At 39.4% G+C, this 26738-nt stretch overlaps 1 protein-coding gene across 2 annotated transcripts in view; it reads right to left on the reverse strand.

The window, feature by feature from the left end:
- CPQ (carboxypeptidase Q) overlaps window positions 1–26738 on the reverse strand; it is a 561149-nt gene that overhangs the window by 172269 nt on the left and 362142 nt on the right. For both annotated transcript variants that reach the window (XM_010863545.1, XM_010863546.1), the window contains exon 5: window positions 12784–12895. In XM_010863545.1, the coding sequence (XP_010861847.1) occupies window positions 12784–12895 (112 nt within the window). The remainder of the gene's footprint in view (window positions 1–12783; window positions 12896–26738) is intronic.

A 26738-nucleotide genomic window follows, 5' to 3' on the forward strand; every position in this document is an offset into this window, starting at 1 on the left:
CTTGAGAGTCCCTTGGACTGCAAGGAGATCCAACCAGTCCATTCTGAAGGAGATCAGCCTGGGATTTCTTTGGAAGGAATGATGCTAAAGCTGAAACTCCAGTACTTTGGCCACCTCATGCGAAGAGTTGACTCATTGGAAAAGACTCTGATGCTGGGAGGGATTGGGGGCAGGAAGAGAAGGGGACGACAGAGGATGAGATGTCTGGATGGCATCACTGACTCGATGGACATGAGTCTGAGTGAACCCCGGGAGTTGGTGATGGACAGGGAGGCCTGGCGTGCTGTGATTCATGGGGTCGCAAAGAGTCGGACATGAGTGAGCGACTGATCTGATCTGATTTGAAGTGGATATATGGTCTATGGTGATGAGAACAAAAATACAGGCTTTGAATCAGCTCCTGACATGTTTTCCTATACACATTAATCAAAGCCATAACTTGCAATACTTTCAATTACACTTTAAATATATTTCTTTTAAAAGATGCCATTATTACAGAGAAAGAACAATAATACAAGCATTAGTGGTCATTGTCCTCAGTTTTCTACTCAGGATGATCTTCTGAGAATGACCAGAAACTGCAGGATTTTTTGATTATATTAAAAAGCAGAAAGATTTCTTGAGAACTTGGTTATAAGAGTAAAATGTAAAAGTAAGAACTAGATTTGATTCTTTGTTTTCTCCGCTTTCAGTTTTTTCTATATTTCAATTTACTTTGTAGTAAATTATGTTGTTCTCAACAGCTATTTCCTGATTTTTTTTTTCTTCAGAGATATTATACAGGGCTTCCCTGGTAGTTATTATAAGTCTTTGTAAATACGGTATTACTAGCTTAAGGATATTGGCAGAAAGCTAAAAAGACACAGGAAAAGACGGAGCTCTTTCCATCTCCATATGCTGTGCATGTTACTTTAATCCTGTGTCACATTTTTGAAGCATCTATTTAGTGCCCTTCTCTACAGCAATGAGGAGAGAATCAGCCTTATAGATTAGCCTTATATATGCTCGTGGATGGAGGCTATCCTGGGGTGATGGTAGGTGAGTTGGGCTCACTGGAGCCAGCTACTGTTCTTTCATTATGAGGCTTCTCTGCTTTAGGGATGACCCCAGTCAACTCCAACTGTGCAAAGAATAGAGACATCAAGCCTTAAGAGACAAAGTCAATCCTGAGATTATACCCTCTGCTAGAATATCCACCCTTGCTTTGGCAATTAGCATCTAATAATCATAGTTATTATTACTGATGATCTAGTTGGGGGGGCAGATACTATCCAAATTATTTCAAATTATCCTCTAACAATTCAAGATAAGCTGTTACTATGGTAAGGAAGAGGAAATGAAGATTTAAAGGTTAAATAAATTTGTCCAAGATAATACAGCTACTAAGTAGCATAGAAGGATTTGAACCCTCAATACTCTAACAAGGAGGGTATATGTACTCTACTCTCCATGCTGCCTCTCATTTGCCTACAGATTCTGAGTTATTTTTGGGTTAAGGAAGGAGGATTTCATGGGCTAAAAAGTCCATGAAATCTGGGTCACATGGTACAGTCTGGGGTTGGGCTGTTCTTGTTCATCTATAAGGCTGATTCTCTCCTCATTGTTGTAGAGAAGGGCACTAAATAGATGCTTCAAAAATGTGACACAGAATTAAAGTAACATGCACAGCATACGGGGTTGTTCTTGTTCTTCAGACAAGAACATGGACTGGGCATCAGTTCGTCAGCAGTTATTTATCTAATATGAGGATGGCATTAGCAGGATCACAAGCAAGTAATCTTATAATAGTCAACTTCATTTAATACTTATCATTTCTGGCACACACCCAGTAGAAACTCTCCATCCCTAGAGCTGGATTTTGAGGATGTTCACAGGGTTGGTGGTGCCTAAAAATGAACTAAACTAAATCCTTATCTCCCAAGACCATTGAAAAAACCCAGTTAATCATAAAGGTCCAAGCAGATGTTCATAATATATTTCCTTGTTTCTTGGTCTGCAGACTTCTGTTTTTAGGCACGCTTCAGTTCAGTTCAGTTCAGTCACTCAGTCATGTCCAACTCTTTGCGACCCCATGAATTGCAGCATGCCAGGCCTCCCTGTCCATCACCAGCTCCCAGAGTTCACCCAGACTCACGTCCATCGAGTCAGTAATGCCATCCAGACATCTCATCCTCTGTCGTTCCCTTCTCCTCCTGCCCCCAATCCCTCCCAGCATCAGAGTCTTTTCCAATGAGTCAACTCTTCGCATGAGGTGCCCAAAGTACTGGAGTTCCAGCTTTAGCATCATTCCTTCCAAAGAAATCCCAGGCTGATCTCCTTCAGAATGGACTGGTTGGATCTCCTTGCAGTCCAAGGGACTCTCAAGAGTCTTCTCCAACACCACAGTTCAAAAGCATCAATTCTTCGGTGCTCAGCCTTCTTTGCAGTCCAACTCTCACATCCATACATGACCACAGGAAAAACCATAGCCTTGACTAGACGAACCTTTGTTGGCAAAGTAATGTCTCTGCATTTTAATATGCTAGGTAGGCACACTTACTGGAATGGAATTCATTCTAAGCTCAGTAGACCTCAGCTTCGCAAAACACAGCATTAAGCATGATGCAGAGAAGTGTGTAGGCAAAGAACACAGCATCCTTGGAAATCCCAGCACTTCCTCTTCGGTATATTTAGCATAGACAGGTAGAAGCTGGCTTGTCAGCTACATGGCAAATACAATTTGCTTAGTAACTCCCAAACTCTGGTTTTCCAGGCTCTATATAGCTGGAGTCTTCCCCCCTCCACTTTCCTGTCTCCATTCTATTCATCCCACTTCCCTATAAGTTAAAAGGACAGCCTATCCAGTATCTTTAAAAGAAGTCAATCCCATGCTTAAAACCTTCAACAGCTCCTACTGCCTAGAACACCAACTCCAAAGTTGAGCTTTGTGTCCAATGCCTTTTTACAAACCGACCCTAATTTCCCACCACTCCTCACTCACCTTTGCTCTAGATTTACAAAAGCGCCCTCCACTCCTCAAAACCATGGACTCTCCTGAGCTCTAATTTTGTCTTTTCTTCTCCTGTCTCCCACGCACTCAAAGCTTGGCTCAAATCTCTGTCCATGTGAAGCTACCAGTTCCTGACTGTGATCTCTTTGCTGGAAGGATCTGTGCCTTGCCCTTTTATTTGTTGACCGTGAAGTGGGTGTTCAACATTTATCACCGAAGGAGGAGATCTCCTTGTGAGCCAAGTTGTGCAACACTGTGATGATACTGTTTTAATGAGGTAGCCTCCCTTTTTGAGACAGCCCTGCCCTGGGCTTATATGGATCCCATTCTTGAGTGGGAAGAAATGGTATCCACTAAGGATACCATTATTAAGTTTTTCCATAGCTGTTCTTCTCCAGGATAAATAGCAGCAACTTTTAAAGCTTCCATTTCCTTTACCAACACCACATTTCTTAGCTTTCTAAGGCATACAGGCCAAATCAAATTAGATGTGGGAGAAGAAGCTGAGTATGTTCCAGACAGAGGGGCCCCCCGAGACCCTTCCTCTCACAGCATTCATCTGCCACCCTTCCAGATTCTGTCAGACAGTGAGGAATTAGTCATGGTGCTGAATGCCACTGGGCCAAGGTCTTGTCTATTTTCACAAAGAAATGGTATATTTTAGCTAACTGATAAAATAATAACAGCAATATTAATGTAGTCTAAGGCTTAAAAAGAACTACAGAGTCTCTCCTATCACATCCAAACTAAAAGGTAGGACACCTTCTAAGTGATTCATTTTTAATAAATCTTACTTTATCTCATGACACATTTGGAAGATCAATCTACACAGTTTATGTCTCTCTACACACACCATTGGAAATGTCTATGTTATCTGAATGAGATATAAATATGCAAAGTGTTTTACTGAGACTTATCAGTGCGTTCAAACCTTAAGAAAAATTCTCAGCAATTCCCAGCTGCAAAAATATGTATCTGCCACAAGTGTTAAGGTAAAGCCAGACATTACATAACCTGCCACTAGAGGAAATAACCAGCTGAGTGAAAATGAGAGTACCATCCTCTAAAGATCATGAGAATGAGCCATAAATGTCCACTTACTATAAATCTACTTTTAGATTTTAGAAAAAAGAGAAAAAGCAAGCAAATCACAGTTTTTACTTCTTCCATTGTTCTAGGTATTTGCATCTCTAAATAGAATCATAAAATATGAAGACCAAAATTTTTACAGAAAAAAAAGGCAAACAACCATCTATACATTAAAATTAAAATTAATAAAGTGTGATGTTGGGGAAAACATTTTTTCTAAGTTAATTTTTTTCCAAGTTAATTTCTTGGAGAGTTTCAGAAGCAGAGATATTATTTCCTAAAGGGATTGAGGTATAATAGGAAATCTTTCCCAGGGCTGTAAGTTTCCTAAATAATTGTGTTCACAAAATAACTGCAGAGGAACAGCATCTAAAATGGGAGGAGGGAAGTTTGTGGAATGTTTTAAGATAAAAATTCCTCCTAGAAAAAATAAATCCTACCAAATTCTAATGTACTCAGGGCCATAGAAAAACCTGGCAGAGAGAGCCTTCAGCATATGTCAAGCATTTCCAATAATACTACATTCATCTTAATAAAACAGGCTCAGATAGTACAGAAATAAAGTTATGTATTGGGTTAAATTTGCACTTGGGTGGGTACAAATGCTCTTCAAGACATAATAAAAGAATAATCTCTCCCATGCCAATTCAGGAACCATTACATGGTTATATCTTGTCAATATTCTGGCAAACGCAAGAGCCCAAAGACAACCCACAAAATTGAGAATGAAGATAAATCCACAGCCATCTGTACTCAGTTCCATGCACGGTGCCTCAGCAAGCATTCATGGATTCTTCCTCACTTCTGCCAACACTGGTAATGGCCCAGAGCAACGCTTCCAAAGCACACTGGAGTCATGGAAGACTCTTCCAACAAATGTGTTTTAATGAATAATGAAATTACCAAGAGGGAGTTTCCCAAACTTATTTGACCATAGAGAAGATTCTTTCCAATGGGCTCTTCTTTCTAGATGTGGGCTAGTCCTGAGCTGGCTTCAGGCTTTCTCTGTCACTGGCTCTACCCTTCAGGTGTCCCTCTCTTGGAAGTTTTTCATATCCCTAACTCAGATATTCTGGATTGAACTTCCTGAGGCTTTTCCAAGGGAGGCTTGACCAGGGCCTGGGAGAAGAAAACCCTTTTCCTGGATGGGTCCCCACCTCTAAGAGGCAACCCACTGCATTAGAAATGATTCCATAAAGCTCTAACTACACCACAGCCTTGGCACGCATTTGGCTGTGTATACTTCTGGGCCTGGAAGGCTTGGCGACTCACGTGAGATTCTTCCTACTTCCTACCTCTGCTCTGTAGTTCCTGTTAGCAGACTATTTATAGTGATGGCAATACCAATAATTTTTTTTTTAATTTTGAGGGTTTTTGCCTTAATAAAGTAACACAACTTTACTACTAAAAAATCTAATGGTATGTATGTATAGGAGGTAAAAAGAGCACCTCTTGCAATTCTCAAATCCTCCCTTCTCCCCACAGTCCCATGACTGTTAACTGTCAACAGTTTTCTTCTCACTTTTAATGATGCACAGCACTGGAAGCTCTATAATCTGCTGGGAATCCTTCACTGGGCCCACTTTGCTTCCAGAATTTCTGTTCATCTTTATAAAAGAAAGCTCAAATATCGCCTTTGTGAAGATGCCTTGACCCAGACAAGCCATGCTGATCCCTCTCTTTACCAGCTGCCTGAAGTAATTCACACATATTTCAATTAAAGGGTTTATAACAATTTCATTGCAATTTTTAAACTAAATGTCTCTCTTACTTCAAAGACTTCAAGGATTGTGTCTCATTCCTCTTTGTTGTAAGGTATCTGGCACACTGACATTCAATCAGTATAGTAAATATTTGTTGACTCAATGAAATATGAATAAAATATTTTCTAACACACAGACTTCGAAGTCTATAAAAATTACAGTCAAGATGCTCACGTTAAAATTTCTCTAAAAAGATGTTTCACATATATTCAACATTTCAACAACCAGGTAGTACTGTAAACTATTTTTTCCCTTTGTTTAGGCCTGAAAATTAAAAATTCTAACTTAATGGAAAATGGTAAAGTTGGAAGAATTTGGGGATGGGTGGTGGTCTATTATTCAAGTGCCAAATGAGCATTTTGAAGCATAACTTCTTTGGCCATAGGCTTTGTCCACTGACACCAGACCATTCCAGGAAATGACATTTCAAATAAACATTGAGTTTCAAGTCCAGTAAACCACAAACACAAAAAAGTATTCAATAGCATTTCACAGCAAATAGCCTTCTGTTGACAGTTACTCAGAAATGACTGATTACATTTGCAAAGTACAAATATCTCTTCTGTTAGATTAATTGAATCTGGTTTTAGCTGATGGCTTGGGCAAAAGAGTGAATCTATAAAAGTAGTGAGAGAAGAGAATAAAGAAGAGACATGAAGAATGAATCTTAGAACAATATGCCTAAATATCAGAAAGTCCCACTAGACAAACACTTCAAATTAACAAGCCCCACTGAGGGACTATGACATGCATTCTGCATGACATATTGTCCAAGGGACAGCAGCCAAAAGAAGTCTCACTTTTCTTGGAAAAACAGATTGCCATAGAGCTTTCATATTTCACCAACTAAACAGCCTGGACTCAATGTAATTAAGTAACATAATTATGAGCCCATTTCTTGGCCTCTAGCCCAAAGTGCTAGCTCTTGTTCAAGTAAATCAGTAATTTTCATCTAGAAGGCATCAGTCACATGTTAGACCTAGTTCTTCATATTAAAACACATAGGTAATCTACAAGCAGAAATCCACAGTCTAATTTTAGTTTTAAAATTTAAGAGTAAGACTCAGTAGATGCAATTGCAGAATATGAGATGTACTGTGGATTCTGGGCATTCAACTTAAGCAGAAAGTGGAAGCAGGAAATGACCAGGAGAAATTTAGACTCTTGAAAATTTAGTATGAAAGTGGGAAATAGTGCAGGGGTCAATGGATTTCCATAATATAATGGATGGTGACTTGAACAGTAAACGAAAAGGATATTTAGGGATATCATAGCATCTGGCCCTAGAGTTACAATTAACATATTAAGTTAGGAGGCAAAGAAACCTAGGTAGATGAGAGGTTAAAGACAAAAAAAAAAAAAAATCCCTTAAGTAAAAAATACAGTACTATTAGATCATGCTTATTAAATAATAAAAGTTAATTTATTGAGTTTTGGGGATGGGTTAGGCTCTGTTTTAAGTGCATTATATACATAGATTATTTAATTTTCAGAGCAACCTTGTGAGATAGGAACTATTATTATTTGCATTTCACAGATAAGAAAATAAGCACAGAAAGGGAAAGTAACTTACTGAAGGCCACATGTTAGTGAGTTGCTGAAATGGGATTTGAACCCAGGCAGTCTGGCTCCATAGTGCTGTTTTAACAGTATAGCATGCTGTCTCTTAACACCTACTCAAAAGAAATGTTACTCTTTAAGAGTTGTATTCATATGTTTACATAGGTTTTCAGAAATCTATAGGAGAGTTAAGTCCTGAATTGAAGGAGACTTACTACTACTTTCAAAAGCAAATAAAGTCAGTGTAGTTTCAAAGCTGGAGAAAGATAACTCAATTCACCATTGCATACATTTATTCATGCAACTGAATTCAACTCAGTTAACAGTGATTCAGGGTCCCATGATGAAAGAAGTAAGATTCAAAGCCCATAAAAGATACTAATAGGAGATGGCAAGAGTGAACATCGACATTTTAGTAATCAGTGAACTAAAATGGATAGGAATGGGCAAATTTAATTCAGATGACCATTATGTCTACTACTGTGGGCAAGAATCCCTTAGAAGAAATGGAATAGCCCTCAGACTCAACAAAAGAGTCTGAAATGCAGTACTTGGGTGCAATCTCAAAAACAATAGTATGATCTGAGTTCACTTCCAAGGCAAACTATTCAATATACAATAATCCAAGTCTATGCCCCGACCACTGATTCCAAAGAAGCTGAAGTTGAACAGTTCTATGAAGACCTACAAGACCTTCTACAACTAACACCAAAAAAAGATGTCCTTTTCATCATAGCGGACGGCAATGCAAAAGTAGGAAGTCATGAGATACCTGGAGTAGCAACCAAGTTTGGTTTTGGAGTACAAAATGAAGTAGGACAAAGGCTAACAGAGTTTTGCCAAAAAAACACACTGTTGTAGCAAACACCATCTTCCAACTACACAAGGGATGACTCTACACATGAACATGATAAGATGGTCAACACCAAAATCAGATTGATTATATTCTTTGCAGCTGAAGATGGAGAAGCTCTATACAGTCAGCAAAAACAAAACCTGGAGCTGACTGTGGCTCAGAGCATGAGCTCCTCACTGAAAAATTCAGACTTAAACTAAAGAAAGTAGGGAAAACCACTAGGCCATTCAGGTATGACCAAAATAAAATCCCTTATAATTATACAGTGGAAGTGACAGGTTCAAAAAATTAGATCTGATGGAGTGCCTGAAGAACCATGGATGGAGGTTCATAACATTGTACAGGGGCAGCGACCAAAATCATTTCAAAGAAAGAGAAAAGCAAGAAGGCAAAATTGTTGTCTGAGGTGGCCTTACAAATAGCTGAGAAAAGGAGGGAAGCAAAAGGCAAAGGAGAAAGAGAAAGATATATCCAACTGAATTCAGAGTTCGAAAGAATAGCAAGGAGAGAGAAGAAAGCCTTTTAAGTGAACAATGCAAAGAGATAGAGGAAAACAACAGAATGGGAAAGACTAGAGATCTCTTCAAGAAAATTAGACATACCAAGGAAACATTTCACGCAAAGATGGGCACAATAAAGGACAGGAATGGTATGGACCTAACAGAAGCAGAAGAGATTAAGAAGAGGTGGCAAGAATACACAGAAGAACTATACAAAAAAGGTCTTAATGACCCAGATAACCATGATGGTGTGGTCACTCACCTAGTCAGACATCCTGGTATGTGAGGTCAAGTGAGCATTAGAAAGTATTACTACAAACAAAGCTGGTGGAGGTGATGGAATTCCAGCTGGACTATTTCAAATCCTAAAAGATGATGCTGCTCTGAAAAGGCTTCACTCACTATGCCAGGAAATTTGGAAAACTCAGCAGTGATCATAGGAAAAGGTCAGTTTTCATTCCAATCCCAAAAGGGCAATGCCAAAGAATGTCCAAACTACCATAAAATTGTGCTAATTTCACATGCTAGCAAGGTAATGCTCAAAATCCTTCAAGCTAGGCTTTAACAGTATGTGAACTGAGAACTTGCATATGTACAAGCTGGATTTAGAAAAGACAGAGGAACCAGAGTTCAAATTGCAAACATCCGCTGGATCATAGAAGAAACAAGAGAATTCCAGAAGAACATCTAATTCTGCTTCACTGACTATGCTAAAGCCTTTGACTGTGTGGCTCACAACAAATTGTGCAAAATTCTTAAACAGAAGAGAAACCAGACCACCTTATCTGCCTCCTGAGGAATCTGTATGCAGGTCAAGAAGCAACTGTTAGAATCCACCATGAAACAACGGACTGGTTTAAAATTAGGAAAGGGGTACATCAAGGCTATATATTGTCACCTTGCTTATTTAATTTATATGCAGAGTACATCATGCAAAATGCTGGGCTGGATGAATCACAAGCTGGAATCAAGAATGCAGGGAGAAATATCAAAATCTCAGATATGCAGATAATAACAGTCTAATGGCAGAAAGTGAAAAGGAACTGACAAGCCTCTTGATGAAGGTGAAAAAGGAGAGTGAAAAAGCTCGCTTAAAACTAAACATTAAAAAAAATTAATATCATAGCATCTGGCCCCATCACTTCATGGCAAATAGATGGGGAAAAATGGAAACAGTTGCAGCCTTTATTTTCTTGGGCTCCAAAATCACTGTTGATGGTGATTGTGGCCATGAAATTAAAAGATGCTTGCTCTTTGGAAGAAAAGCTATGACAAACCTAGACAGCATATTAAAAAGCAGAGACATCACTTTGCTGATGAAGGTCCATATAGTCAAAGCTATACATTTCCAGTAGTCATGTACGAATGTAAGAATTGGACCATAAAGAAGGCTGAGTGCTAAAGAACTGATGATTTTGAAATGTGGTGCTGGAGAAGACTCTTGAGAGTCCCTTGGACAGCAAGATTAAACCAGTCAATCCTATCAGAAATCAACCCTGAATATTCATTGTGAGGACAAATGCTGAAGCTCCCGTACTTTGGCCACCTGATGGGAAAAGTCGATTCACTGGAAAAGATCCTGATGCTGGGAAAGATTGAGGGAAGAAGGGGAAGGGAGAGACAGAGGATAAGGTGGGGTTGGATGGCATCACTGACTCAATGGACATGAATCTGAGCAAACTCCGGGAGATTGTGAAGGACAAGGAAAGGCTGGCATGCTGCAGTCCATGGAGTCACAAAGAGTATGACATGACTGAGTGACTGCACAACAAGAGCAAGTGAGATACTCTGGAAGCTGACAGTTGAAGAGAGATGAAGAAAACAAATCCAGAGAGTTCAAATGACCTGCCCCAGGCCAAAAAAGTAGTTTGTGGCACAGAGTGACCTAAAAATCTAATTGAGATGGGTCTAGTTCTCTTTTTACACTGCCATTGTGCCTCCAGTCAAGCTGGTTGAAACACACTGAATTAAAATTAACTTCCAAAATAAATATCTGTGCCTCATGGAGAGGAAAATTTTTGATAGTTGCCTGCCTCATCTCTCGAACCCACTTCATTCTAGAATAAAATTAAGGGCAGATGGCCAAGGGTATATTTTTTTAAAGGAAGAAGAGGAATGAATTCACATGTGGAGTTTCCCAGATCTCCTCTGAAGGAATGAGTGTTTCTGTTTTTATTTGCTGGACAATTTATCTTTCAAACATTACCCAATTCTAAAAGCAGACTTGATATTATATCTTTATAACTATGTGTGTTGGTGCATATGAATGTCTTCAATTATATTCTAAGGGTCTTAAGAACAGAGTATGTAGTATGCTCAGCTTTCACAGAATGGTTTCACATAGTAGGTGCTCAATATGGTAATGATGTTTAAAGTATAAATAATATAAAGTTACTAATTAGTTCATTTTTTAAAAAAATGACCTTGTGTTCAGGTGTCCTACAGTTCTTTAATTAGCCTATTTTAGTGGAGCAATTTTACATGCCACCCTCTCCCCCCACAACCCACCAGGGGACATTCGGCAATGTCTGGAGACATTTTTCACTTCACAACTTGCGGACAGGGGGAGTTGTGCTACTGGCATCTAGTAGGGATGAGGCTAAACATCCTAAAATGCACGGGACAGACCTCACAGCAGAGCAAACTACTGAATTCAGAATGCATAAAGAACAAGGTCCTATAAACCTGTGATTAAACCATATTGGAAAAGGGTACAAAAGAAGAGTGCACATATATGTGTAACTGAGTCACTTTGCTGTACACCAGACATGGGCACAACATTGTAAATAAACTATATTTAAAGTTTTTGAAAAAGTAATTATCTGGCCCCAGATAGCAATAATGCCAGGGTTGCGAGACACTGGTCTATTTAGAAGTAAAAAAATTGCACACTTTTCCATTTTTCCATTTTTAAAACACAAGTAAGACATAAATTAAAAGTATACACTAAAGATTTGCCCCAATCAAGACAATTTCAGTAGTCTATTGTTAAGATGAACAATTGAATACCTGTGGCCAATTCATGTTGATGTATGGCAAAAACCATCACAATAGTATAAGATAATTATCCTCCAATTAGAATAAATCAGTTAATAAAAAAAAAAAAAAACAGAGCTCCAGTCCAAAAAATAAAAGATAAAAAATCATTTAAAGAGCTGATTTAGGGTTAGAAGGGTTCATTAAAAGTCAGAGGCAAAGCTTAGGTTTAAACACATGGGTATTTAAGTAAGCAATGGAATGCCTTCACCAAAAGGAGTGCTCTGATCTCTATGACATTTGAAACTCCACAGTCACAATGGAAATATTCTGTTGATGAGGCATTTTCCAAACCGCCACTGGTCTGATTCAGATATAGAACTCTAATTTCAGATTGTTTGATTATTTCTAACCTCACTCAAAATCCACCTCTTGACCAGCCCACAAAGAGGAAATGTATGTTTTCTGTTTGCAAATAGGGTCATCAAGATAAACTGTTTTCACAATTAGTTCTTGCTTTGTATGCCTATCCATCTTCCCCCATGTCTAGGTTAACCTGCAAGGTCCAGTTTTTCATCCTGGATTCCTGACTGTGGCGAAAAGAGTCATTCCTCCAGGCCTACTTTGCTCTCCTTGACTCCGGATGTGGAAAGATGCGTGCAGCAAAGCTATCCGAGCAGCTTGGTGATGTCTAAACAAGGAAAAGGAAGTGGGGGAGCTACTGATTTTTCTTTCCACTTGTTTATGGTTTCCTTACACGGTCTCTAGCTGATGCGGTTGCATTTGCTGCAGTTTTATTAGCTTGTTCATTTTCCCCAGTGGCTGATTATATTTGATACTTTGGCTGTCTGGTGGACACTTGAATAAAAATTGCTTTCTTTATGGGGACAAATTAGTTCTTTTCTGGGAATCAACTGACAAAAAACATACAGACCTCAGGAGAATCTTTGAACATTCCACAGCAACTAATCTACTGAGCATTTTGTGTATTGAGTTAAACATCACCACTGACAACCTCACACATGGGTTAACTACTTTCTAAATATTTACCAAGATCTTTAATAAGCGAGAGGGCTTCCCATGATATAAAGGCTCCACCACCATCATCCATGGCACCCTGCCCGACATCCCAGCTGTCCAGATGTCCACTGACCAGTACAACCTAGAACAAATAATAAAAAGAGAAAAAAATAAAAGCCAAGCAGAAATGACATCAAAGAAGAAGCATTCACAGGCGTTCCAAATACAGAAAAGAAGTTTTGTATTTTCTTTTCTATTTTTACTTCTTAAAAGAACTGTGTCATTGCTAATGGAAAACTCGGTATAGAGGCCTTACATAAGGGGTATGAGGTCATCTTAATAGGAATAAAACTTCTCATCTTGTACCTCTATTAATATAATATTGAATACTAAAGAAGAATTATTTATTATTGACAGATGTTTGACAACTTTATTACATGGCTTGAAACCTAAATGACATGCAGATAGAGCTCACAACCTCAACCATATTCTCAGCTGTCCCAAATTCTAGCAGACAAATAATAAACATGTGTTGAATTGAATTTAAACGAAAAAGCGAGAACAATTAATTTGTTTTTAATTATTGTGTTTGTGCATTATAAATCACTCTAGTGTTGAATAAATATGCTGGTATTACAAACGAGAGTCTAATTAAACAGAATAACTTTTAAGAAATATCTCAATTTACATGCTAAATAAATGTATAGATTATATTATAAATTTTACACCATCATAGACTTAAATTATTTTTTGAGTATTATTAATAATTATCTCTAGGAAAATATAAAAATATCTCAGTAAAACTAAATCTCATAGATAAATTTTAAACAAGTTAAAAACCAAGTAAAATGATGCTGGGCTAATAGGATATCTACATGGAAATTATATATTGCTCTCTGGATTATACAATATATGAATATCAAGTCAGATGAATTACAAATTTAAATAAAAATGTTGGAGGAAAGCAGAGAATAATTTTGTCAAGTTAGAGTATGCAAAGATTTCTTAAACTGGATAAGAAAAGTGCAAACTATAAAATGAAAAAATAATAAACTGGACTTTAAAAATATTAGGAATATTTGTTCATCAAAAGATCCTATTACAAGAGTGAAAAGGCAACCCACAGAGGAGAAAATATTTATAAAACATATTTTCAACAAAGTCCCATATTCTGATTATATAAATAACCCCTATGAAACAGTAACAAAAAGGAGAGTGAAATGACAGAAAAATGGGGAAAAAAACTTGAACAGACAATTCTCAAAGACAGATACACAAATCACTAATGAAAGTCACTCAGGTTCATTATCAACGAGGAAATACATGGTAAACCACAATACATATCCACTGGAATAGCTAAAATGAAAAAGATAGAAAATATTAGTGAGGAGATAGAATAACTGGAACTCTCATACATTGAGTGTGAGTATAAATACTAGTCAAGTCTGTGGTTCACTAGTCTAGTCAACCATATCTAGTCAAATCCGCCAAGACAAGGCTATGGTTTTTCCAGTACTCATGTATGGATGTGAGAGTTGGACTGTAAAGAAAGCTGAGCACTGAAGAATTGATGCTTCAGTGGAAAAACCACCAGAAAAAAACAAATAAACAAACAAACACCATAGCTTTGGAAAAACCATAGCTTTGACCATATGGACCTTTGTCAACAAAATGATGTCTCTGCTTTTTAATACACTGTCTAGGTTTGTCATAGCTTTTCTTCCAAGGAGCAAGAACCTTTAATTTCATGACTGCAGTCACTGTTTCTGGTGATTGTGGAGCGTAATAAAATAAAATCTGTCACTGTTTTCACATTTTCCCCCTTCTGTTTGCCATGAAGTGATGGGACTGGATGCCATGATCTTAGTTTTTTGAATGCTGAGTTTTAAGTCAGTTTTTCATTCTCCTCTTTCACCCTCATCAAGAGGCTCTTCAGTTCCTCTTTGCTTTTTGCCATTAGAGTGGTATCATCTACATATCTGAGGCTGTGGACATTTTTCCCAGCAATCTTAATTCCAGCTTGAGAATTTTACACTTCAATACTGAGAATATTACACTTCAATAAAAAGCTTAAAAAACCAAGTTCAACAGTCTGATCCTATGAATAGCATACAGTAAATAAGCAAACCAAACTTGAACAAATCTTCTTGACAATCAACATGAAAGTGCCCCAGGACTTTGGGAAAGCACGATTTGGGGTTTCAAATGTCAGAGTGACCCATAGCATGGCTGTCTTCCCTGAGCAGCTGCAGGATCTCCCATTGACTCTGTGTATACAGACAGTCCTGACTTACTATGACTCCACTGTAGTCACAAACAAGTACAATGCTCCAGCCTAACAAATGGCCATGTAATGAACTCAAATGGATTACTTTAAGGAAAAAAAAAAAAGAATAAAGAAAAAACATGTTGCAATAGCAGGACATTCTGGTTCAGAAAGTGGTATAATCCCATGTGGGATGAACAAGCCAATTAGTCAACATATTTACCCCCTCAGAACCATTTCCCAATGAAGTTCAAGTTCCAGTGGATAAAAAGTGTCAAAATCTGTTTTAATCAACTTTTTCTCAGATAATACATGAGTCAGTAAATCAAGGCAGCTATTGTTTTAACCTTCAGATTTTGGAATAACTGAGGTTGTTTTTACAATCGTACTTCTTTCTGTTTTCTGAACTATCTCTGTTCTCCAATCCAGAATTATTACTTAAACTAATAGTTCAAAGATGGAAGTGGTTTTAAATGATAGGGAAGTAAATGTTATCTCACAGGATAAGGACTTTGGCATAGTGATATGGAAGAATGATTACAAACCATTTGGATTACGAGAGTTTATTTTACTTTTTTTTTCCTTACAGAAAAGAATATACTGGGGATCATCAAGAGACAGTAATTTTAATATTAACTGGTTCAAAAACTAGGTGATGACAAAAAACTACTTCAAATTCAGTGACACGTTTAATAAACTTGAATTTTCCTAATCATAAAAGCTTCGACCTACACCTGGTAAATAGTGCAGGAGGTCTCAACGCGCTGTCTGTTTAGCATTCCATAATGCAGTCTCACAAAGGATAGCCCAGTAAAATATAACAAAGCCACTACATCTTGTGCCAGGGTCAGGCAGAAATGAATATCAGCTGTAACATATTTGGATCTGATTTAAGCAAACAAAACAAAAACACACAACTCTGAGACACAGTAAACTCCAGATTTATGAAAAAGGATCACTTTGTAAAAGATGGGAGAATGCACTGGTTCTGTTGCCAGAAGTGGAGCCCCTCAAGCACTAACATGGCCTAGAACCAACAGAGAAGTGGGGCGCCCGCCCATCTACCCCTCTTGTGTGCTGCTCACCGAGGCAAGCAGAGTATCGACCAATTCCCCGCCCTCCAACTTCCTTCTCACCGCCATCTCTTCTAAATGCAGTGATGAGTAAAAATGATTAAAATCATCAGCAGGAGCCAAGAGCAGCCACAACAAAACAAACATGAGGGCAGGATAGGAACCGCAATGCTTTGAAATACAGAGTTTGCTATTTGTGAGGCACACATTAGTCCTGACCACCAAAGAATTGGCCTTAGGGTGGGAGAGGGGAGGGCCTTCTGCAGCAGGGCAGAGATACCCTGGATGACAGCCTGCCAGGATGAAGAATTAGACTGGCAGTGGCGCAGAAACACTTGCAGGCCAGCTGTGGGTCTCGGAGCAAAGACACAGTAAATCAGGGGTAGACAGATAGCAGCCCAGGGACAGGTCCCCACTTCTCTGTTATTAGGGCATATGGAGATACTGAAGGCAAACAGATTTGCTTGATTAAAAGATGAATAAGAATATAGTTGGAATGGAACATATGAAAAACATGGCAGAACAAGGGAGAGAGCAACTTCAGAGGAAGTATATTCTTATGAAAACAGGTAGATGCAAAATACTGGAGAAAATGTCCTGCTTTTTGGGCTTTCCTGCCTGCACTTATTCAACAGTTTTAATTGAGTGTCTATTAAGAGCCAGAGACATCAGATCACATCAGATCAGTCGCTCAGTCGTGTCCGACTCTTTGCGACCCCATGAATCGCAGCACGCCAGGCCTCCCTGTCCATCACCAACTCCTGGAGTTCACTCAGACTCACATCCATCGAGTCAGTGATGCCATCCAGCCATCTCATCCTCTGTCGTCCCCTTCTCCTCCTGCCCCCAATCCCTCCCAGCATCAGAGTCTTTTCCAATGAGTCAACTCTTCGCATGAGGTGGCCAAAGTACTGGAGTTTCAGCGTTAGCATCATTCCTTCCAAAGAAATCCCAGGGCTGATCTCCTTCAGAATGGACTGGTTGCATCTCCTTGTACATAGACATGGATAAAACAAATATTCTGCCTTAATGGAATTTACATGCTCATGAGAGAGATGGGCAATACATAATGATAGTTTCAAGTACTACCAAGAAAAATCAGGCAGAGAAAGGGTATAGAGAATGGTGGTAGCAAGAAGAGGAAGAAAAATCAGTCTGCTTCCTCCTAAATCATAGATAGCCTCGGAGAATTCTACCCCCACCATAATGAGAAATCTGGATAATCTCGAAAATTGTAACTTTTTTAAAGCCCATCAGAGGTCTCAGATTGTCATTCAGTCAGAGGAACTGAATTCCAGAGGATAAGGAGCTCATCCAAGGAGTGGTGGAATACAGTCTTCCTTTAGCAGAGAGTAGAGGGAGAGGTAACACGCAGAAGAGCAGGAATGAAGACAATGAAATGTTGACAGATTCTTCAAGGGTGAGTGTGAGTTAACATGAGACTTTAGAACCCCTGGGAACCTCCTACATAAGGGCTCTAGGTACCCATTTTCCAGATCTTTTCCACAAGATTCATTTAGGTGCTGATAGGAAAAACTGAGAGCAGGGCAGAAGCCCTGAGAGCCCACCTCATGACGCAGGGGTGCAGAAGACGACTGGTGCTGCTGGGAAGCAGGTAGCAAACACGCCTGCTTCCAGGACCCTTCTCTCAAACTGGAGCCAAGTCTAATGTCCAACGGCAGTGAAATGAATAAACTATGGTACAGTCATACAGTGGAATATTATAAAGTAGCTAAAATTACCTATAGCTCATTTATAAATGAACACAAGAACAGAAATATGAAAGGAAAAGAAAGAACAAAATAAATTGCAGAAAAAATAGAAGAGTATGATTCCCTAACACAAATTGCAAAATTCAGTGAGCTAAGTAATCACTCAGTCATGTCTGACTCGTTGTGACCCCATGGACTGTACCCTACAAGGCTCCTCCATCTGTGGGATTCTCCAGGCAAGAATACTGGAGTGGGGTGCCATTTCCTTCTCCAGGAGATCTTCCCGACCCAGAGATCGAACCCGGGTCTCCAGCATTGCAGGCAGACGCTTTACCATCTAAGTCACCAGGGAAGTCTCTAAGTAATCTTTTGCAGTGCGTAAAAAAAATATGATAAAATTGTGAAGAAAAAGCAAAGTCATAATAAATGAAACTTAGGAGAATGTTTATATCAGATGAGGTTCAGGCAGAGAGGAAGAGACCATCAGAGAGGGCAGACAGTGGACTTCGAAGGCATTTAGTAGCGTTCTATCTCTGAAACTGAGAAGACATGTAACACTCATCCTCCTTTAGATTGCATATACATGTTCTTTGGCATGTGTGCTATATTAAACCATAGCAAGAGTTATCAAAGATGGTTTTTAAAGTGAGTTGAAACAAACATTAAAGGTCAGATTTATATCATTCCATTTCAGCTGTTGCAGAGAAAAATATGGAAATTGTCTATATTTACTTACAATCATAATTTTGTCACTAAAGCATGAAAAAAGGTTGCATTACTTTCTAAAAGTCAACTAGAGATCAACTGCAATTGTAAAACCTAAGATTATTGTATCTAGTAGCATATTGAAAGCTATTGAAATATAATGACTCAATGATCTCCAAAGTTACAGATATGCAGCAGATAACAGTCATCTCTCCCTCAGGATATTCAGAGTGTTTGGTTCCAGCTGTTGTCCATTTGCCCAGCTGTGTCCAACTCTTTGCAACCCCATGGACTGCAGCAACCCAGGCTTCCCTGTCCTTCACTATCGCCCAGAGTTTACTCAAACTCACGTTCACTGAGTCAGTGATAGCATCCAACCATCTCATCCTCTGTCATCCCCTTCTCCTTAGACCTTCAATCTTTCCCAGCATGAGGGTCTTTTCCAATGAGTTGCTCTTCCCATCAAGTGGCCAAAATATTGGAGCTTCAGCTTTAGCATCAGCCCTTCCAATGAATATTCAGTGTTGATTTCCTTTAGGATTGACTGGTTTGATCTCTTTGCAGTCCAAGGGACTCTCAAGAGTCTTCTCCAGCTTCTGAATTGATTCAAAAGCATCAGTTCTTCAGTGCTCAGTCTTCACTATGGTCCAACTCTCACATTCATACATGACTACTGGAAAAACCATAGCTTTGACTATAAGAACCTTTGTTGGCAAAGCGATGTCTCTGTTTTTTAATACCCTGTCTAAGTTTATCATAGCCTGTTTTCCAAGGAGCAAGTGTCTTTTAATTTCATGGCTCTGTCACCATCTGCAGTGATTTTGGAGCCCAAGAAAATAGAGTGTCCTGTTTCCATTGTTTTCCCATCTATTTGTCAAGAAGTGGAGGGATGGGATGCCATGATCTTAGTTTTTTGAATGTTAAGTTTTAAGCCAGCTTTTTCACTCTCCTCTTTCACCTTCATCAAGAGGCTCTTTAGTTCCTCTTTGCTTTCTGCCATTAGGGTGGTGTCACCTGCGTATCTGAGGTGATTGATATTTCTCCTGGCAATTTTGATTCCAGTTTGTGCTTAATCCAGCTTAGCATTTCACAGGATGTACTCTGCATATAAGTTAAATAAGCAGGGTGACAATATACATCCTTTACATACTCTTTTCCTAATTTTGAACCAGTCTGTTTTTCCATGTCCGGTTCTAATTGTTACTTCTTGACCTGCATATAGATTTCTGAGGAGGCAGGGAAGATGGTCTGGTATTCCCATCTCTTTAAGAATTTTCCACAGTTTGTTGTGATCCACACAGTCAAAGGCTTTAGCATAGCCAATGAAGCAGAAGTAGATATTTTTTTCTGGAATTGCCTTGCTTTTTCCATGATCCAGCAGATGTTTGAAGTTTGATCTCTGGTTCCTCTGCTTTTTCTAAATTCAGCTTGTTGGGCTTCCTGGTGGCTCAGATGGTAAAGAATCTACTTGCAATTCAGGAGACCTGAGTTTGATCCCTGGGTCAGGAAGACCCCCTGGAGAAGGGAATTATTATTATTATTATTCTCCATTATTCTTGCCTGGAGAATTCTACAGACAGAGGAGCTACAGTCCACGGGATTGCAATGAGTTGCACATGACTGAGCTACTAACATTTTCCTTTTGGTTTCAGGGCCCCCAGCAAATACCAAAATCCATGGATGCTCAAGTCTCTTATATAAAATGGTATAGTACATTCAGATAACTTATGCACAACCTCTCATATACATTAAAATCATCTCTAGATTACTTATAATGCCTGCTGCTGCTGCTGCTGCTAAGTTGCTTCAGTCGTGTCCGACTCTGTGTGACCCCATAGACGGCAGCCCACCAGGCTCCACCGCCCCTGGGATTCTCCAGGCAAGAACACTGGAGTGGGTTGCCATTTCCTTCTCCAATGTAGGAAAGTGAAAAGTGAAAGGGAAGTCACTCAGTCGTGTCTGACTCTTCGCGACCCCATGGACTGCAGCCCACCAGGCTCCTCTGTCCATGGGATTTTCCAGGCAAGAGTGCTGGAGTGGGGTGCCATTGCCTTCTCCGACTTATAATGCCTAGCACAACATAAATGCTATGCAAATACCAATAGTTGCCAACTTGCAGTAAATTCAAGCTTGGCTTTTTAGAATTTCTTTCCCCAAATAGTTTTGATCTGCAGTTGGTTAATTTCTGTGAATGTGGAACCTGCAGACCCAGAGAGCCAATTGTATGAGTAAAGGGCCAGTAGTATTATACAGAGTGAAGTAAGCCAGAAAGAAAAACACCAATACAGTGTACTAACACATATATATGGAAGTTAGAAAGATGGTAACGATAACCCTGTATGCGAGACAGCAAAAGAGACACAGTTTGGACTCTGTGGGAGAGGGAGAGGGTGGGATGATTTGGGAGAATGGCATTGAAACATGTATAATTTCAAATATGAAACGAATCACCAGTCCAGGTTCGATGCATGATATAGGATGATTGGGGCTGGTGCACTGGGATGACCCAGAGGGATGGTACGGGGAGGGAGGTGGGAGGGGGGTTCAGGATGGGGAACACGTGTACACCTGTGGCGGATTCATGTTGATGTATGACAAAACCAATACAATATTGTAAAGTAATTAGCCTCCAATTAAAATAAATAAATTTATATATTTTTTAAATTATAATAAAAGCTAAAATATGTATTTATATTCCTTTACAATAATAACCATGTAATTACCTTTAAAAAAGGGGGGGCCAGTACTGTCTCATCCTTGCCATTTTGGTGTGCCTAGATTTTCACAGTCTGCATTTTAAACTGAGAGTTGTATAAGCATTTATCTAAACCTGACCAAGTTCTTGTTGATCAATCTTCAATAAATGAGATGCTAACCTCTCCGAAGCATGCTTCATTTTATAAATGTTTTGCTCAATCAAAAGCCAGAATGACAAACCTGGTGGTTTTATTTTCTAGTTTTGCGATGTTTTGTTTTGTTTGCAGCTGCTTCATTCTCTTCGTCTCATTTTATTTGGTGTATTTAAAGAGCTAGCAGGGAGGAACATTAGGGCTACAGAGTTCAAGGACTAATGCATTTCCAGACATAGGAAATCCCCGATCAAATTTTCAACAACAAAATTCATTAAACAGTTGAAAAATATGACCTACAAAAAGAGAAGGAAAACCTTCTCATTACTTAGCCTTAAAGGAGAAGCCAAGAAGTGATCTAATAATGGGCTTCAGCTGTGGTGGGCCCCTCTGTGGCAGATATGAGCAGCAGAAGATGGAGCAAAGGAACAGATTTGGGCTGCAGCAGTGAGCATTTAGGGTCATAGAAACGATCAAGAATTTTCTGATGGAAGGATTTTGTAGAAGTTAAAAAAAATAGCTAACAGGGAAAAGGTTATGGAAAACTCCATTCCTTGGAAGGTTTCTAAAATAGGACACATTCTTAGGTCATAGTAGTAAAGCTAACAGAGAAGGAAGAAATAAAATCTTTCAAGGTCCCATCTTGTCCAAAGTCTGTGACAGTTTTCAAGAGTTCTTGTTTTATTCAAACCACTTTAAAGTGGGAAACTGTGCTTTGAAAAGTCTCCATAACCTCAACAGACTTTTCCCTCAGCATCTCCCAGCTACTCTGGCTGCCACAATCTTCCCAAAATTTAGAATCTAAACACAGGTGGGTAGGCACCTCTCAAGAAACCTGTTTCATAATTCCCATCAGAGACAAAGACTTGGCTTTCAGAGGGCAGTTGCTGAATGTTTCATGCTATTGCCTAGAACAGACAAAGAGGACAATGTTTGAACAGATATTATCCTCCCCAATGAACAGACCAGGTGGTTTGCAGAATAGAATGGGGCTCCTGACATGTTGGGTGTTCAGAAATAACCCAGCAAACATTTTATCTCCTCTTGACTTGGTTTCTTATCATCAAACCTTGTTTAGTAAAGCTTTTGGGTGCTGACAGCTTATGGGTTACATGCTTCTTTTACAATAAAATGGTCCGTCTGTCCAAATGCTCACACATCACAGAGCTGCTTCTGAAAGGGGCTCTCTCCATCCTACTGGACCCCCTTACTCATGCAGGGCCCTCACAGTGGCCTCAGAAAAGGAAGATCATACCTATTCCTAGTTGAATTCTGTGAGCTGATGTTGGAGAAAAACCAAGATGGGCCTAATTTATCTGTGATTCACAAAAACCAAGTCTCCAGTAGATTTAGAAAATGTGGTTGCAGTGTATTTGGAAGAAATGGCTGAAATTGATTAAACATTGATTTGTGGATGGGGCACAGCATAGACTATCTACGGAAGGAAATCATTCTGATTAAACGGAGGTGATTGAGTTTTATCCAGAAGTGAGGACTGGTTGCAATTGGAGACGATATTCTTTTAAATGAAAGAACTATGCTCCTGCACGCCTTCTCCCTTGGTCTAAGCAACTACAGGATAAGCTGCCTCACTTCAGAGGATGGGAGGAGTAGAAAAGTTGACTTACAACATTGCACTTGAACCTTCTCAGGGGAGGAGTGGGAGACAGAGACTTTAGGCAACTTATACCTCGATGACCATCTTTCCTGTGATTGAATCCAACTATGATATTATTACTGTGCCCAGACAAAACTTCACTCTTCTTACAACCATTCACTGACCACTGTGTTCCAGAATTTTGTTAGGCATGGTATATAGGACTAGAAATAGAAAGAACAGAGGCCCAAGGTACTTTGATATCCTACAGATGCGTTCATGGTTTGATTTAGGCAAGCTAATAGCGGTAGCATCGCTTTCATTATAGAAAATGGAGGCTAAAGTGCTTCCTACCTAAAGAAACTTTTTTTTTTTTTGCCATTTAGATTTATAAGCTAAAAGATTTTTCTTGTCCCCTAATGGTTTCTAAAATCCCAGAAGCCTTTGCAGCTTAGAGTATTAGAGTACTGTTTTTGATGCTTGTTTGTCTATTGACTGTGGAAACTTTCTCAATTACTGAACCTTCTCGGATATTCTGAACAATCCCTACAGAAGCTGGTCTGCAAGATCAGCTGAAAGGCTCAGTCTATAAAACTTCCAGTTCTGAGCCATGAGACAAAACTAAATAACAGGCCAAGATTTACCTATTCAAATGAGTACTGTCATTTTGCAAAGCACAGTCCCTGAAAGGTTATACAATAATTCCTTCTCTACCACCAGTTAGCATGGATTAGTATGCACATTTACTTCTGTGTACTTTTTCCTTAACAGAAAGGAATTTAGTCTGAGGATGAGGGATTTTTACTTGCTTTAATTGTGCTGACTGGGAAAGGAAGGAAAGAATTAAGGAAGGAAGGAGAGGGGGAGAGGAAAGGAATAACTAGCACAAAGCAGAAGATGAAGCAGAGAACAGATTAGAAGGGAGAGTGTAAAAGTGAAAGTCGCTCAGTCATGTCCGACTCCTTGCAACCCCATGGACTATACAGTCCATGGAAGTCTCCAGGCCAGAATACTGGAGTGGGTAGCCATTGCCTTCTCCAGAGGATTTTCTCAACCCAGGGGTCAAACCCAGGTCTCCCACATTGCGGGTAGATTCTTTACCAGCTGAGCCACCAGAGAAGCCCAATCAGAAGGGAAGAGGTTGGCAAAGAAACGTGGAGAAAGGCAGAGGAAGAAGAGATGTAAACCAGATCAAGATGTGAATCCGGCTGTGTCGGGTTGCTGAGGTTCACCTGACAGAAGTCAAGAGAAGACATTTCTCCATGTTGTGATGAGCACAAGCTAGATGTTCTCACAGATGGTGCTGAGACTAGGCAAGCTCAGAAGCGGGAAGGAGGCACTGGAAATACTACCCAGCCATGATAGCCTGTGTAATTCAAAGAAAAGTTACCTAAAATAGTTCTGCCTCAAACATCTAAGTAATTCTGTTGGCTCCTGCCTGCTGTATGCTTGGACCACAGTGGTAAGAAAGAATCAGAAGTCAACCATGACAAGTCCTAAAACTTGGTATTGAACTCAGGGGTAGCTCCACGGCTTCCTATGACATCAGCACTTAAGACAAGCTTAATTTTGGTTCATGAAGTATAGCTTAAACAAAAGACCATCAAATCATGTTATAGCTACCCAGATAGAGGACATCGTTTGTTTTTTTTTTTTTTTTTTTAGCTGTATCATGCAGCCTGTGGGATCTTAGTTCCCTGACCAGGGATCAAACCTGTGACCCCTGCAGTGGAGGCACAGAGTCCTAACCAATAGACTGCCAGGGAATTCCCAATAGAGGACCTTTCAGAACATTTTGATGACCTAGTTTTAAACTTCAGGACAGAGTGTCAAGGAGCCAAGCCATAGGCTTGCTGCTCAAGGGTAGCCCTTCCTGGTCTTTTAGTCCTCTCATCGTACTTGACCTCACATTCTATCAGCCAGGTCATAGAGTTAATAATCTCTGTATTAAGACTCCAGAAAGAAGCCAGATTTCCATTGGTAGATTTTGTTTTAGGAGAAAGACGTTGAAAATATTAAGCATTTTATATTCTTGCATCCTTGGGCAAAAGAATATTACTTTGCCCATTAATCCTGATTCTGTCTTATTTTTAATTTCAGTTTACATGTCCTAGGGAAAAAACCCAGAATAGACCTCTTATCTGGAGAAGGCAATGGCACCCCACTCCAGTAATCTTGCCTGGAAAATCCCATGGACGGAGGAGCCTGGAAGGCTGCAGTCCATGGGGTTGCTGAGGGTCAGACACGACTGAGAGACTTCCCTTTCACTTTGCACTTTCATGCATTGGAGAAGGAAATGGCAACCCACTCCAGTGTTCTTGCCTGGAGAACCCCAGGGACGGGGGAGCCTGGTGGGCTGCCGTCTATGGGGTCGCACAGAGTCGGACACGACTGAAGTGACTTAGCAGAAGCAGACCTCTTATCTAGCATTGTACCTAATATATACGCTATGAGATCCAGGGAAAAGTATACACTACATATATTTACCCAAACTGAAAAACTCTCTCTTTCCATTCAAAATACAATAAATTGAAGCTCAACTTCAATATTCACAGGCAAATTACACATCTACATGAAGAAGAGAAGTGACAATTTTAGTCTCACAAGAATCAAAAGTCACTAACAGCTAAAAAGTGGGTTAACCGTATGTTTGTGCATCACAACTCAAAAGGAATTGCCAGGAAGTGATTTCTTCTAAGTCCAAAGTTAACCTGAAGCATGGCTGTGCTTTGCACAACCCAAAAACTTGTCCTCTGTCCTTTTTAAAGTGACCTTCAAGGATAAGAAGTAGGAGCAGCTTGAATGTCCTAATGTTTGGGAAAGGCAGATCTGCTAGACAGAAAGGAATAAAAATGGGCCCGAGGGACCAAGAGCCCATGAGGAGTGCCTATCGAGAAAAGAAACTAATGGGAATACAAGATAGTTTTCAAAACTTATCAGAGGCCACAAAAAAATAATGAATAGTTTAGCTTTTGTCTCTCCAAAATGCAATTAATTAGACTAAAGTAACATTGTGATAAAAGAATGTTCAGTTTCTCCATAAATGGATATTGGGACATTATTATAACATTGTAGGCCTAGATTTCTTAATGTCAACTCTTATGAGGCCATCCATGATCCCCTAAGTATTTTGACTTGTCATGAGGTTATATTCTCATCAGTTAAATGTTGATTATAGCCATGCGGTTTGAATAGTTAATCATATACTTTGGGGAAAGAAAGGAAGGAGGGAGGGAGGGAGATGGACTCTTTCTCCTGAAAAATCAAAATGCTAAGAAGACAAGTATTTATTAATTTAACTTGTATTTGGTAGCACAGTGTATTTTAATAGAATACAGAACTAGAGCAAGATAAAGAGAAATATAAGCATCAATACAAGTCACATAATTTGCACCAAATTCTTAATGTCAGCACCTGCTTAACCAGTATAATCAGGTTCAACATTTTCATCAATATCTTAAAGATATGCTTATGAATTTAAGGAAGATAGAAGTATAAGATGAATCATTAATATGTGGGAACAAATCAAGATCCAAAAATACCCTGAGACAGAAATGATAGCTTATAGCCAGCAAGATAATTCCACAGGATGAATATGAAGGTGTGCCTTGCACTTTTTGATGGTGGGTTGATCGCAGTTCATTTGGGGACAACCAGAACATTCATGTTCTGGAGAAGGAAAACGGCAACCCACTCCAGTGTTCTTGCCTGGAGAATCCTAGAGATGGGGGAGCCTGGTGGGCTGCCGTCTATGGGGTCGCACACAGTTGGACATGACTAAAG

This window comes from Bison bison, unplaced genomic scaffold, assembly GCF_000754665.1.
Source record: "Bison bison bison isolate TAMUID 2011002044 unplaced genomic scaffold, Bison_UMD1.0 scf7180017864491, whole genome shotgun sequence".
Lineage (NCBI taxonomy): Eukaryota > Metazoa > Chordata > Mammalia > Artiodactyla > Bovidae > Bison > Bison bison.